The sequence below is a fragment of the Copadichromis virginalis genome, linkage group LG18 (genome assembly GCF_057382275.1).
Source record: "Copadichromis virginalis isolate Kocher_CV1m ecotype Utaka linkage group LG18, C_Virginalis_male_GT1.1, whole genome shotgun sequence".
NCBI classification, from domain to species: domain Eukaryota; kingdom Metazoa; phylum Chordata; class Actinopteri; order Cichliformes; family Cichlidae; genus Copadichromis; species Copadichromis virginalis.
Genome location: NC_140635.1, coordinates 1,986,399 through 2,002,306, shown reverse-complemented (window position 1 = coordinate 2,002,306; position 15,908 = coordinate 1,986,399). Strand labels below are relative to the sequence as shown.

The following is a 15,908-nucleotide window of genomic DNA, read 5'->3' as shown; positions in this document are numbered from 1 at the left end:
GGACCAGCGTCAGATAAGCCTCAGAGAGCAGAAGGCATGAATAAAAAACTCTGTTCACGTGAGTCCATCGTGGTCCGAGGGTTGGAGAAAGATCCGCTCAGTGCAGACGATAAAGTTTTAGTTGATCTAAAGAGAGAAACTGATCTCGATGAGGCTTTTTTGGGCCAGATGTTAAACACTGGATGAGGAGAATGAAGTCAAAGCTGTTTTGGTTTGTGTGTGAGCTAACGTCGGCCTCTGGGCTGCAGTTCTGTGGTGTAGTTGGAGGTTTATTGTGATGTGTTGTAGCCTTCACCTGTTCACTGTGTGTGTCCCCCTGTTGTATGTGGTTTTCCACACGTGTGTTGCAGCAGCGTTCACGCCTGATTCGGACTTGTGTGTTCGGTCCTGACAGTGTGACGGACTCGTCTCTGAGAGGGTTCAGCCTGCCGTCCAGTAAAAGCCTCAAAGTAACAGAAATGAACCAAAAAGTGCTGCAGAATCAATCAAGTCATAAATGTTTGACCCATTTTTGTTTCTACTGAATAAATCGACATGAATAAAAAAGACAAACCTCAGCAGGCTCATTGATCACTGATCTTCTCCTGACCTGTGGTCACGCCGTTAACCATCAAAGCTCCTCCTCCTCTTTGTCCTCCTCATCAGTTTATCGCTCGCTCACCTGTGAACGCTCAGGTTTCTGTGATTCCTCTCCCTCAGATTTCTTCTTAAAGCAGATCTGACCTCATTTGTAATGATGTTCAGACTCTGATGATATTCTGTTATTCTTCTCGTCAGGTCTCATCTACAGATTCAAACCATCGAGGCGCTCTGTGTGCGTAAACATCGGTATGCGAGATGATGTCCAGTTCTGAGTTTAACTCTGGCGAGATGTTCAAATCGTCCCTTTTAACAATAATTTTTCTTTGTTTGGTGGAAATTAACCAAAAATTCAATAAATAGAATCAGTTATCAGCCTAGAGTTGTATATTTGCTGCAGCTCATCGAGAGTTTGTCATGAATATTAAGATAAAAATAATACGGCTTATTCTCTGTATTAGCAGCCAGGCTTTAAGTGCCTAAAGTCCCTCAGTCTCTCAGCTGGGCCCAACTGTCTAAAAGCACTAAATTGTCTTTAGGCAGTGACTTCTGATTGGTCGGGGTTAGCCAAAGATAGTAGCGTGCATGAAAACATCCCGTTTTACAGCATTAACCTTTCAGGCTGGTGAAAAATCGAAACAGCAAAGCATTGCAATATTTTGTGTACAGTCTGAATACTACAAACGAGAGGGCAACCTCTCTGCAAACAGTGGCAGTCTGACTCTGACTGCACTCGTTGTCAAAGGTTTGCAAATGAGTGCATCTACTTTACAAACGCAGACAGCCGGTTGGCATCAGTCTGAGTCTGTCAGGCAGCTGCAGGCATCCTGCTTAGATTCATGTAGAACAGACAAACTCGTGTAACAACTACATGTGAACCTCTGTGTGGACAGACGGCAACAGAGATGTGATTTTCTATGATTTCTCACAGTAAATTGTTGGTTAAGGTTAAACTGACTGTGCTACGTTCATTGTGTCCATGTCTGTCAGTCTCATTTTGCAGTGAGAACCATTATGCTGTTAGATGAAGTTATTGTAGTGGAGTCTGCCTTACAGTCTAAAGGACCTGCAGGTGACTGTTGCTGTGATTTGGCGCCGTATAAATAAATAAAACTGAATTGACAAAGTTTAACTTCAGTTTAAAATAGTGATAAATCACAGTATGTTTTTGCACAATAGTACAAATTGTTCAGAAAATGTTAAATTGCAGTAACATCACATGATGGGGTGAATCTGCCCTCTGACAGGAAGTGGACTCAGAGGAAGTTGATGTAAATTACAGAGTGTCGGTTTGAATCTGTAGATGAACGAAGGTAAAAGGTCCTGCTGACCGAAAGTCTTGGATCAGGTCTCGCATGTGTGCGGCCCCCGGGGGTGGAGGTGTCTGCGACTATCGTTAAAGCAGAAAGGTGGTGGAGACGAGTGCACTAGCCAATCAGAGGGAACCATGTTTGTCTGTCCAGTGTTTGCTGTGTTGTTTTGGTCGTTCAGTGTAGAAACATGTCACCTTCATCCGTACGGAGACGCCTCCCTGAGCGCTCCTCCGTGTCTGTCTGTCTGTGACGCTCCTCCTGCCGTGTCTGAGCGAGCCGCCGTGTCTCCTCCTCTGCTCCTCTGTCCTTTAGGTAGCGTCTCTGGAGTGCATCTTTGACGGCTCAACTTTAGGACAGCATCACCCGGAGCTCCCCTCCCCTACGTCCTCCACTCTCTACCCCCACGGAGATGAAAGCCCCCTCCCCTCCTGCTCCTCCAACCCTTACCCCCCGATCCAGGTAAACCCCCACCCCTCACCTTCCCATCCCGCCAGGTTGTTTTCTTGGTACTGCTGTATTATTTCACATCGCCATCATGTTTCACACCTATCTGAAGCACGACGTGCTCTGATTACAAATGATTTGCTCTGTGGTAAAAACTCACATGTTTAAACTGTAATAAATTAGCATTTTTAGGGGCGTGGCCTCTTTGGCTGACAGGTGGATGGTGACACAGGCGGCTGTAGCTGCTAGCTCTGTGCGTGTTTGTGCTGTGGGAGTGTTTTGGAGCGTGTTTAGTGACATTAGCTGACAGTAATATGGCTGCTGTGAGGTTAGTGTACCGACAGGCCGTCCAAGAAGTCTGAGCGCGAGCGCTGGGGAACTGTTAGGATTGTATTTGGAGGTTACTGAGCGTCAGTGAGCCGGTGTCTGTGTGATGCACCCGTACAGCTTGCTAACATGCTAATTCTGGTGTTTAACCCTGCCATAGAACCAAGTCTGCCAGAGCTTACTTTATATTTTTACATGCTGTGGAGCCATTTGTGGGAGCATTTCAAGTTGCTATACATCAATACAACTGTTATAGCCCAAATTTTAGTAATATGTCTGCATTAAGTCCACAGTAACTACATAAATTGCAAAAAAGTGCAATACACATATTTTACACATATTTCTACTTAGAGAAATTTAAGAAGCTTATCCCTCAAAACTTTAAATACAGAAAAGTTGCAAAAAATAGTTTACAGCAACAGCAAATTTATTTTGAGTGTCTTTATCGTTCTATTTTTTAGATACACCAATTTTTATATACTGCAGAAAAAACAAAATTAAATATTATAATGCAAATTTGCAAAGAAAACAGCAGGTGCATCAAAATAAACTATTTAAAGCAGTGCAATTTCTGTTCTAAGCATCCCAGCAACTATTCAGAAAAGCATGAAGTCCAGCATGACTTTTTAAAACACCAGTATAGGCTTATAAGGCCCATAAGTAAATAAAAAAAACCCAAAAAACTACATTTCGGTTTCGGCCAGGAGATGGCGGACATGCGATAGTTCGCGCTGACGTCTATTCCAACCTAGGAAGTGTTACAAACAGCTCATCAGCAAAGCGTGTTTCTGGAATATTATGTTTTTGTTACTGCGGTTTTTATGTAATTTTTGCAAAGCTTTATGTGGAAGGAAACCGTGACCGAGGACAAGCTGATGGCATCAGATGTAAGTACAACTCCTCCGGTTTCATATGCAAAAAAAAAAAAATTATTGAGCTAGGTACGTGGTTCTGGTTCTACAGGGATTTAAAAATAGTTACCAAAACGTAGCGTGCTGCTCCGACCGGCTTTAAAGGGTTAAAGGGTGATGGTGTAATAGCTGACTGTCTCAGTGACTCAGTGCAGATGAAGTCCTGCATGTTTTGAGTCACACAAGTGATCTCAGGCCGTTTTCTCACCTGTGGGTCGTTTGCTCTGCTCTGATCCGGTCGATGAGTTTGTAAACCTGTAGCTTTGACTGCGGTTCGGTTTGTTTTCAATCACACCTGCACAAACGACCCGCACCAAGCTCTAACCCGAGGTCGATTTAAAAGGACTAAACATCGTCTTCAGCGTGGAGACGTTTCTGTTTTCAGTGTGTGCATTAACAGGTATTCATTCTACAAGCTCACACCTGTGAATCTGTAAGTCTTCATGTCGCACATGCAAAGAGCCGCACACATCTCGACTCCTCACTGGTTGCTGTGGTACGTTTGGTGGTGAAGCTGGAGCTGAGAGTGAAATGTGCAGAGTGCAGGAAACGTGAGCAACGGTAGACCAAACCGCAAACTTGGCTGTGTGCACAACTTATCTGTAGTGAAGTTTGAGGGTCTTGCAAACTGCAGGAGTTTCCTGTGTTGGCAGGCGTGCCGATGAGTCAGCAGCAGGTCTCTGTTCGATTCCCGCTGACCCGCAGCTTTACTGAATGTCACTGATTTGTTTTCCACATGTTTTACCTGCAACTGTCCAAAGATAAAGAACAGAGGTGGGGGGGTTCTGGCCCTGATCCGTGCAGCTGTTTGTGCCTCAGACTCTTCAGCACCTCCAACACTCTTTGGAGGAATCTCTTCATCCAGCTCTTCATTGTTTCTTAAACGTTTGATCTGCAGCGGCCGCCCTGCCTGACGTCAGCAGGTGGATGCTATCTCCACCGCCTCCACGGCGATAACGCAGCAAATGGACTGTCACATCCCACAAAGACGGCGAGGGCCGCGAGGACGTACTGTACGCCCCTGTGTTTATTGTCCCTTTCATTTTTTTTTTCATCTCGTTTTCTCCACCTCTCACTCGACTTGCTGTCCTCAGCAGCGCCATGGCAACACAGGAGATGAATGTCGACAAAGAAAATCCAGACGGCAGGAAAATGGAGGAGGAGGAGGAGGAGGGGTGAACCTGCACGGAAGGACAAGGAACGATTTAGTGAGGCTTTCAGTAACACTGTGAGGGGGTGATGATAAAATGGAGAGCTGCCCTCCTCTTCGTCCCCAACAGAAAGATTTACAGCTGCTCTCAAGTATATTTAGCAGCAGAGCTCATGAAACGAGGGCTCCTTCGTCTCCGCTGCACGTCGGTCCGGGGAGGACGGGCCAGCTCTATTTAAAGCTTTATGAAGTTTCAGGGAAACCGTTCAATGTCGGTGCGGACGTCTTCATGAGCGGGAAACTCGTGGATGGCGGGGAAAACGTGTTCATTTAAGCATTTATGATAGGCTCGTACACTGTAAGAAGAAACACGAGTGGCCGATCTCACAGCAGACAGAAACTTACATGAGTTTAAAGTTTATGTGCCAGGTTTTCTTCTTCATCACATCAGTGAGATAATTTATTAATTTATTTAAAAAAATGCATTTCTAACATGTTTTACTGAGGTTTTCTCTCCTGAAACTAAGGTTTCTGCTGCAAACAGGCTTCAATGTTTCCCTTAAACACTATGTTCTGCATCTGGACCAAACGTGCTCCTCCTTTTGCCCCGTTTGTACCGATTCAGTTTTCAGGAACTTTGGTTCATTAGTTTTCGTGTAATCGAGAAACGGTGAAAGTGTGCAACAAACTGAGTAACAAAGAAAAATCCAAACCTCGGTACAACTCAGAGTCTTGACCTCAGAACTTCTACTCAACATATTTACTCTTAAATTCATCTTAAGATCAAATAAATGTGAAGCTTTTGACTCATCGCTCTCTTCTCTTTGTATAAAATGAAGTTTGGTCTTTGGGGTTCATCCACAGCCTGGTTTAAAGGACACGGTGGCCTCAGGTCATCAGGATCAGCTGCTACGTAAAGCGGGGTGTCATCATCGTACAGGTGTGTTTCCTCTGGCTTATGGATCAGGTAACTGTTTGAAAGGCGTGTCCTGGGCAGAGCCTGGTGGGACACCATGTCAGAGGTTTAGTGTCTGTAAGAGAAGCTTTTAATCACTGTTTTCATCAGTGACCTCAGGCCCAACACGGCGCTTACAGCAGAAAACCTTTAAAGGACTAAAATTGAGACAAACATGATTCACCAGAAAGTCTTGTTTTATTAAGAATATGACCACAACTTTAGACTCTTGATATCAATCTAGTAAACATTATACAAATTAAAGCTGTTTGACAGTTTTAAATGCAGTATATGCACCATACTTTAATAAGAAAACATTTATTTCGTTTGGACAAAAGGAAGCAGGCGAGCAGGTGGATAAAACCAGACTGACATTTTGGCCCAGCCTTCAGACTAGCACCACTTACATACGGATATATTTTTTTAGCAGGCAGTAAAGAACGAAGAGCTGACGTAGAGTGATGTGACTCTGATGCTGACGGTGCATGTTAATGAAACGGACACTTTGCTTCATCATGTGACAGACTTGGACTCATCTGTACTTCCTGTTCTCAGGTTTATGACCTTAAAAGGAAAATGTACAAAATCACGTAATGAAGTGAAAATTGCAGAATAATAACAGCCATTTAAAAACAAATGATGAGTGCAGGTTACAGCTGCGTGTTATAAATCATAGTTTTTAATCTATAACATTTAAATGACTAAAGAAAAATGTTGTATTCTAGATTTATCAAAATTATATCAATGCTGCGCTACAGAAATAAAAAGTGGTCTCCTTGAGACGTGCAGACGTCCATTGATCTCTGATGTTCCTGTGGGCCGGATTTGGACCCTGGGTGGCCTGTTTCTGGCCCCAGCACCACATGTTTGCCACCATTGCTCTAAATGAACTCACTGTGCTGTCGTGACCGCCACTCCTGTGATCTCCACACCGGGAAAACTCGGAGTCTTCCCTGCTGACTCATTTTCGGAGTCTGAAGTAGGACAAAGGTCAGCTGGACCAACCCCGCTGAGAGGGAGGAGGAGGAGGAGGAAGACTGTGTGAGGTTTCCAGACTGCAGAGAGAAGAGATCAGAGGACCAACTTCCTCCCTGCCTGCGCTCTCTTTAAGCGCGCACACACACACACACGCGCACACACGCACACACACACACACACACACACACACGCACACACACACGCACGCACGCACGCACGCGCGCACACACACACGCTCTCTCTCTCGCTCGTCCTCTCGTCAGCCCTGCAGTCTGCTGTTGCTGTCTGCTCCACACAGACGGAGGCTCGCCGACCGGCTGCCGAGCGATGCTCTCTCACCCCGTCGCCACGTTAATCCCCCCCCAGAGGCTCCGCGCTTTCTCCCCCCGTCACCCCCGCGCCACGACGAGCGTTTATCCCCGCTGACAGGAAGAGGACGACCGCGGTTCGGCTCATCTCCCGGTCACCTCCGTCGGCTCCTCTGCAGCCTCCCTGTTTGTGTCTGAGAGGAAGAAGACGAGGAGGTGGGGTGGGGGGGGGGGGGGGGACCCAAGGTGGAGTGAAGCCCCCTCCCATCGTCTGTTCTCCAGCCAGCACCACCTCTGCCACCCCGCAGCCTGCAGCAGGAGCGAGGAGGCGCAGAGGAGGCGACACACCACCTTCAGCGCAGCAGCAGTGGCGGCATCAACATGCTCAACTCTGTGTGGTACGCCAAAAAGATGGGCCGCCGCATCATGGGCACCCTGAGGAGAACCAAGCGGCTCCACCGGCGCCTACTGGTAGGTCGCCCCCCCCTCCTCCAGCTCCTCCACCTCCCACCTATGAGGAAAATAAATCCTCCCAAAGGTTAGGAGGTAGGGGGAGGTGCTGCAGCGTGCAGCGTGACTCATTTCCTAGCACGTGTGTTCATACGGTCATGCACTCCCCCGTGTGTGTGTGTGGTGAACGTATTGATCGGGCCGTCTGCTGCGTGACGCTGCTGGCTGATGTGTAAAAGTTGCAACAGGAGATCTGCTGCTGCTGCGTCATGTGTCGGCTCGCGCACAAACGCTCACATCTGGTCCAGAAACGCTCTCGATCCGCATCCAGCAGATTTACGTCGTGATAAAGAACATGCGGCAGCGCGTGTGTGTGTCACTGAGGTGATTTGTTGATATGGCTGCAGCGGCCGTGAGCGGGTTTTTACATTAACGTGTCGTCTCAATGTGTGAATGTTCCAGAGCTGTGCTTTGAATCTGACGGCGAGGACGAGGTGGCGCTCGGAGTCTCGGGGGTCCGTGTTGGTGTCGTACCTGTGCAGGTTTCCCTGACCCGCTCTCTGCCTCTGTGTGGCTACGCTGAACAGGTTTACCTGCATAAACAGCAGCATCATGTTCTGGGCAGATGTGAGGAACCCCTGCAGTAGCACATGCCTTCCCTGGCGTTGCCTAGCAACCTCTAGGCTCCTGACACACAGCGCTACCCGACCACCTCCCCCCGTTTACTGACACACACACACACTCATACGTTAACATACATGCTCGTCTGCAGCTGTATTTTTATCACAGCGAGGTTGTAACGGGTGGCGTCATGGTTACAGCGGGCTATGACGCGACGCCTGGACGATGTGGAAGGCGTTTTCGGTGGCAACGAACCAGCTGAGGATCGTTTAGCAGCTAAAGAGGCGATAATTCCCCTCAGGTGCTTTCACGCCTCCCGAGTCGGATCATATGTTGATGTTCAGTTTATTCGTGCTGCCTCCGGGTGGAGGATCAGACTCTGTTACAAACGGGAACACGCTGGACTTCCCAGGGACGCACTGATCCAACTTTTCCATCTCTGATACCGTTCCTACGACACCTGACAACGTAGCATCGTTAATATTACTCTGTAATCCTCACTGTGAGAAAGAGACTGGAAGTCATCCTTTTATTTTCCAGTAAAACGCTGAGCAGTGGGTGAAATGTTTGCCACTGTGGGCTCTGTCCACAGGCCGATTCACCTGTGACCCAAATATCTCATCAGTGTCTGCTTCATCGTTCCTGCTGTTCTCATCGTCACATCAGGAGGTCCTGGCAGGATTCAACTCTTAAACATGTTAACATGAGTCTGAAGTCAGACTCGTGGTCATTGTGGGTTAGCATTGTTCTTCGACTACACACAGAAAGGAATGATGTGAAATGCACAGGTGTGGTTCTTCAGGGGGCGAGCAGCACATCATCGGTGCGTAGTCCGAATGCTGATTGGCTGAAATGTTGTCATGAGGTTGGTGACATAAAGTTGTGGAAATGGTAGACTGAGATAAACCACTTACAGATGGACGTGTGAGTTTAGTTATAATTAGGTAAATGAAGTCAGCGGACAACATTTTCATGGAAAATAATACGAGTGGTGATAATCCAGCTGTTGACACGAACGTCACAGCCCAACAATCACGCCGACGAGCGAGCTCACAGCTGGAATCAAACCTCGGGTAGTTTTGTAGTTTCAGAGCTGATTGTGACGACTCCTGGATCAGAGGCCACGCAGGAGGTGAGATGAGGACTGGAGCTGATGATGGGAAAGTTTGATTGTTTATAGTTTGTGAGTCATGGTGAGATTGCAGCTGTCAGACGATCATTAGCTGCTTTTCTTCAGAGAGAGATATGACACCCAGCAGGCAAACAGAGCTAAAAGCACCATTAATGACTGTTGTACATGAGCACAGTGTGAGGAAAGAGTAATAATGTGACGTGATGACTGAAGTGCTGTGTTTGGTGCGGGGCTGTTGAAATGCACGGTTTAATTTACCCCGAGCAGCAGACGTTACTTTGTTTGGCAGGCGAACCTGATGCAGGTCTGTGTTCATGTCAAAGTTACTCTAATTACATCCAGACATCACCGAAGTCCAAATCTTTCATCTTTCATTCTGACAGTTGAACTGTTAAATGGAAGATTTTACTGTCAGATCCAAAGTGACTCTCCTGGGTGGGTTGGTAGTTCTACTCCTCTGTTCCCTCGTGGGTTGTTTAGTGTTCGGGCAGAGCAGTCCAGACGTGACTCGGAGCTCTGATTCATGGCTGTAATCTGTTTCCTGTCCCGTCAGGTGTGACTCATGTCAACACAATTCTTTCATCTGTAATAAAACGATCAGCGTTGCTGCTTTAGCAGGTGTAACAATTAAGTTTAACATCCATGAAAACAGAATTTATTCAATTTAACGGAGTTAGAAGTTAACAGGAAGTACGCTCGCTAGTTTCCACCTAAACATGTTGTGCTACGTGATTGCTAGCGACACAGCTATGTTAGCATAACTTTAGCACAGTGAAGCTGGAGGATGAACGCCAACTTTTTTCCACTCATTAAAAGTTAACGTGAGGGATTCTGGTGGTTTGGGACAAATGAAATCGCATAGCAGGATGCTGTACACCGGGCAAACTTCAGTCAGGGGAACAACTGAGATAATCCATCCACAATACGAGGTTAGTTATTAATATACTGCAACAACATGGGAACAGAGCAGCTGCGAGAGAATTCAGCATTAATGAATCAATGTTACGGAAGTGGAGGAAGCGCGGTTTTTCGCTTTCCCCTTATTTTAAAAGTGCTTCATCTCTTTGCTGTGACTGTCAATCGCCATAATTTGCAGATGATAATGGTTTTAGCCGCTGCGATGCTTTCGATCAAAACAGGCGCAATTTGATGACATCATCAACATGCGCTATCGCGATAGAGCGGTATAGTCAAAATCTCTATCGTTGGCCAAATTTATATGGTTTCTATCGTTTCCATCGCCCACCCCTAGTTGAAGGTAAACCCTAACAACATGGGGTCAGCTACTTCAGTGATAACGCTGCAATCACCCATAAAACGGGGTTCTTCTCAGTCGTTGCCAAATATTTGCTAACGGGGGATTGTGGTGGTGTTGGGATTCTCTGATTCTCAAACTGAACCAACCTGAACAGAATTGAAATGATTTCGTTCTGAAGTAATTTTCTGGAATTTCAGTAAGCACGATTGACCCACCTGTAGTTAAGTCCGTGAATCTGTTTTAACTCACTGAACACAAATCTGCGGATTTTTTCTCTCTTAGTTTTTATAAAGAAAAGCAAACAGCAGAAATCGTGACAGAAATATCTCACATCCTCTGGCTGCTGCTGTTATGGAGTAACACAAACAGGCCGGAAACTATCGCTATATGCAGATGATGTCGTTTTGTAAAAGCACAAAATCAAATGGATCATTCCTAAAGCTGGTCGTAAAAGGCCTCCACGGTTCTGCTGATAACCTGCTGTGTTCCTGCAGTTTCCTGTGAAATGAGGTAGAGCTGGGCGATAGAACGATATGTGTTGCGAAATAACTTTTTCTCGATAGAAAAATTAAACTATTGCGATAGGCCTCATCTCTCGTCCTCTTAAAAAAAACAAAAAAAACCCAGCCAATCCAAATTAAGTAACGCAGAGCCGAACCAATCACAGCCGCAGCGTCACGTCACGTGACTTATTACGTACAGCACAAGTCCCAAGCCGGTGTTCTGACAAACCATCCTACTTTGGCAAAACATGCTACCGTAAGTAGTTTATGCACATTTCTGCTGTCACAGAGCAATTCCAGCATCAATTTAAGTAGGTATGACGGTTTGCCACCCAACTTTGCCCATCAGAGTATGCTTGTTGCTCATATGCATACAGCCAGAATGGTTTTCCACTTCATTTTACCCGTTAAAGTATGCTTGTAGGTAACATTCACAAAGGTAGGTTGGTTTGGCAGTTAATTTTACCGGTCAGAGTATTTTTCTAGCTAATATTCACAAAGGTAGGACAATTTGCCACTGAATTTCGTGTTGTGCGCAGAAACAACGCGTAGGATGGTTTGCCAGGTAGGATGGATTCACTGGCGCCGCACGTATTTGTTTGGCAAGCAGCCAGCCGCCGTGCCGCCCGGGTAATGGAGGAAATGAGCGTGCCGACTAGAGAAAAATCAACTGAGAGCGTGACCGAAGGTTACCGAAGATAAAACAGATGATGGTTCCAACGCCGGAGAGATTGTCGAGTGGAAGAGCCACAGAAGTTCCGTAGTGTGAAGGTATTTCTGCTATTTCAAGTCTGACAAAAACAGAGCAGCTGCACTGTAAATGTGCCGAACGCAAGTCTGGAAATACAATAAAGCGGTGCAGCTCAGTCTCTGACTGGAAGCGCTAATTCGTCATTTGGCTTTTGTCAGAATAAAGTAACTGTTAAAACTGTTTGAAAAGCTCAGCTATACAACAAGGACAGATTGAGAATTTCCTTTTAGTTCTCAGTTTATTTGATATTGACAAAAGTTAGTCAGTTTTGTCTGTTCTTCTGTAAACAAACTAAGATTATTTTTAGAATTAATATTTTGTTTCTAAGTGGAATTGACAATTTAGTCTGTTTCGTTTGTTCTATTTTGAAACTTAAACGCTTTAGCGGCTGCCTTTGTGTAGTTTGCAATATTTGCCTTTATTTATCTGAAAAAGTCTCATGTTCCTTAAGTACATCTACCCTGTTGAACTTATTATGGGAAATAAATATTTAAATAAAAACAAGCTGCTGATTATTTCACATTTTACTTGTGAGCAACGGCACATTTAAATCTTACAAATATAGTTATTTGGCTTATATCGTGATAGATATCGTTATCGCCTGAAATGAAAAAAACATATCGTGATATAGTAATAATAATAATAATGGATTGGATTTATATGGCGCTTTTCAAGGTAACCAAAGCGCTTTACAATACCACTATTCATTCACTCTCACATTCACACACTGGTGGAGGCAGCTACAGGTGTAGCCACAGCTGCCCTGGGGCAGACTGACAGAAGCGAGGCTGCCATATCGCGCCATCGGCCCCTCTGGCCACCACCAGTAGGCAAGTAGGGTAAAGTGTCTTGCCCAAGGACACAACGACCAGGACAGAGAGCCCAGGGATCGAACCGGCGACCTTCCGGTTACAGATGCGATTCCCAACCCCCTGAGCCACGGTCGCCCAATATGAAAAAATCTTATATCGCCCAGCTCTAAAATGGGGCCACTTTCGGTTTCTGTGATGTGGATAAAGATGTTTGCACTGTTCACACCTTCAGCCAGACTTTTATTTTGGAGGCCGGGTGTTGTGTTCTCACACCTGAGATTAATATTTTCTTTAGTGTTGGAGAACGGATGGCGAGAGAAGCTTTAGTCTGTATAAACCACTTTCCCTGCAGCAGACTTCAGAGCTCCTGCTGCATAAATTTGCACATTAACGAGGAAGGAGGAAGACTACTTAGGTTAATCCTCCACAGCTCCTTTACATGACTAAAACCACCCATGTTGTGTAGAACAAGCAGTGCCATTGAAAAGCTGTTGGTATTTGTGAATCGCTGGTTTGTTTACAGTGCAGCCGTGTGCTGACGTGAGTGGCCTGTAGGTGGAGCTGCAGACACACAGCAGCAGTTTAATCCTAATCTCCAGCAGATCCTTGGTGCTTCTCCTCGGCCCTCACCGTGGAGTCGTGATGTGGCTGTAAACGCTGGGTGATGAAGGAGCAGAGAGATGAGCCCTGATGTGTTTGTTTACTGTGACACACTCGGTGCGTCGACTTTCTGCTGTTTGTGAATCATGTGGCTCAGCCTCCATGACGGCGTCGTATGAGCAGATTTACACCAGTAGAAAGTCGAGGTGTCTCTCCATCGTCGTAAATGAAGGTGAGGCGTTCGGGGACTGTGGGGAGAACACACTGTTGGCTCTGGCCGCTCGGCTATTTTACATCCATTTACGAAATCAAACCTCCGTCCAATGAACCCCACGCCGCCTCCTGTGCGATGGTTATTCTGTCGTATAATTAATTTGTCTGTTCACAACGAGCCTGAATGCTCTGAGTCCATATAATGAACCATCTGCCACAACAGGAAGTGCGTTCATAGCTTTGAGTTTTGGTACAGACTTGATTATTTTCAGTGAAACGCAGTTTTTGGATGTTGGTGTGGAAATGTCAGAGTATATGATGTGCAGGTATAAGTGTGAGATTTCAGTGTTAAACGTCTCTATCTGCTGCAGCTCGTTCTCCTCATGCACACTCAGGAAATCCCAGGAAACAAAATCTGCATTTATGATTTCTGAGCCAAGATCTTTTGTTTATGTAGCTTTGGGACAGTTTGGCATTTTTAAAAGTGTTTCCAACATAATCTGTGGGCAGTTTCAACAATATTTTGCTAAATGTGAATAATTTATCACCTCACTTGGAGGAAAACACAGTGTCAGAGCGACGTTCCTGCAGAGCTGCACCTGTAACCAGGCCGTGGAGGTCTGATGGAGTATATATCCACCAGGAGCGTCCACGCTGCTGTCACGGTGCAGATTTTATTTAAGTGAAAAGAGAGAAGGCCTGCATGTTTTTCACCTCCAGCTTCAGGTGGAGCTCTGTGGAGACGCAGCAGCCTGTGAGGATCGTCGGGTTTTTCTCTACAGCAGAGGCTTAAAGCGGCTTCCTGCCCGCCTGCCGCTAACCGGGAGTCCTCGTCGCACTCCCCCCTCGCTGCTGACACGCACGCCGCTGTGTCTGAATCCGGGGGCAGCATCGATTATTCATGCAGCGAGTGGAGCTGCCCGTCACCCCCCCTCGCGCTGACATGTGCCTCGCTCGCTGGAGCCGATTAATTGGCAGGAGAACGAGAGAAGACGAGAGGGAGGGTGTCACAGAGAAAGAGCAGCCGGCAGGGAGGGGTGAGCCGGGAGAGAAGAGAGGGAGTGTTACTGCGCTGTGGTGCCGGAGGTGGAGTAACACGGCAGAGTTTGGAAGTATCGCCGTCTCGTCGTAGGCGTTGGACATTCTGGACTCGAAGGAAGCATCTTTCATTTACTCTTTATCCTCCTCCCCCAGCTCCTCCTCCTCCGTTTGGGAAGATGACCACTCATTACCTGCAGCAGGACTTCCTGTCTAAAGCTGTGAACGGCGAGAAGAAGCTGCCGCGGGTCAACGCCAGCTTACAAGAGTCCATCGCCCACCTGCACCCTCTGCAGAGGCAGCACGCCATCGAGCTCCACCGACAGCAGCAGCAACAGTCGTTCAATCACCCGCAGGTCCAGGCGTCGCTGTCGACCTTCACCGCCTGCACCGTGCCAGCGTCCTGTCGAGCTCGCAGTCGGTTCCTCAACCTGCGGGACAGTGTGAAGAAAAGCCCGACCAAGAGTACGGCCAAAGTCCTCAAGAGCGCCAGGAAGGAGATCTCCTGGGTGCCCTTCGCTTACAGCAAGGTAGCGACATCATGTGACCTGTTCAGAGATTTTTACTTTTTCCACTGCGGGAACTAGAACTTTGTCGATTGAGCGCCGTACGTTTAAAGAAGTAAAAGATCGCTTTGTTAGAAAGGAGAGTGGGAGCTAAAGGCTGTTCCACAGAAACGAGCAGCCGACGGTGGGCGGGTGAATGGATGGAGGTTGTTCCCCTTTAACCACTGATTGATTTCTAAAGGACACACAGATTGTAGCACAGAGTCAGATCAACAAGTGCTGATGTTTGTAGAGTTTCAGTAAAATCAGCTGAGACTAAAAACTACAGTCAGGTTTCAGGAGACTCAGTGTCAGAGTCTTTATATGAAACAGACTAAAACCTGCTGCTGCTCAAAACTCCTGTTTGCTGTGGTGAGTTCAAGGTCACATCGGAGAACTGGCTGTTTTGGTGATGGTGGTTGTGGTGACACGCAGAGCAGTTTGTACAGTGTTGTAGCAGGAGTGTGTGTGAATGAGACCTGCGGTCGGTCAGATCGAGTTACTACACGGAGAATCGATGGACTCTGTCCACGTGTGACAGCCACATCACCCTGCCATCACATTTAAATCCATACTTAAACACTCTCCAGCTGCTCGTCTTGTTTACGACCGAATACATGAGCAATGGTGTGATCCACGTGTTTTGGTTGGGGATTCATCTGCTGCACATTTCAAGCTCCCATCTTTAAGTGGTGGTCTGTGGTCACACCGTCGCTACGTTATGGCTTCATCACCGATTCGGTCCAAAGCGTCTGTGGCTCCTCCCACCAGCGGACATTCAGATCCATGTTATGGATGCAGTGAGCTAAGAAAAAACTGCAGCTACACTTTTAACGAGGGGCTCGAGTGGGGGGGGGTTGTTTGATCTGTGTGGCTTCGCTGGTACACTGAAGACTAAAGTGACACACGTGCCTCATTTACTGAAAGCAGGACATAGATTCTCTGTAATAAACCAGCAGGGGGAGACTCCTCTGACCTCTGACCTTGGTTAAGACTCCGCTGATGAGTTCATGGTTTCAG

At 46.7% G+C, this 15,908-nt stretch overlaps 1 protein-coding gene across 8 annotated transcripts in view; it reads left to right on the top strand.

The window, feature by feature from the left end:
* The window catches only part of dlg1b (discs large MAGUK scaffold protein 1b), a 97,915-nt gene that overhangs the window by 62,960 nt on the left and 19,047 nt on the right, over positions 1-15,908 (top strand). For 3 of the 8 annotated variants that reach the window (XM_085440199.1, XM_085440205.1, XM_085440206.1), the window contains one exon: positions 2,205-2,351. The exons of the other annotated variants lie outside the window; for them this stretch is intronic. In XM_085440199.1, coding sequence (XP_085296325.1) covers positions 2,205-2,351 — 147 coding nt within the window. The remainder of the gene's footprint in view (positions 1-2,204; positions 2,352-15,908) is intronic. 8 annotated transcript variants of the gene reach the window in all.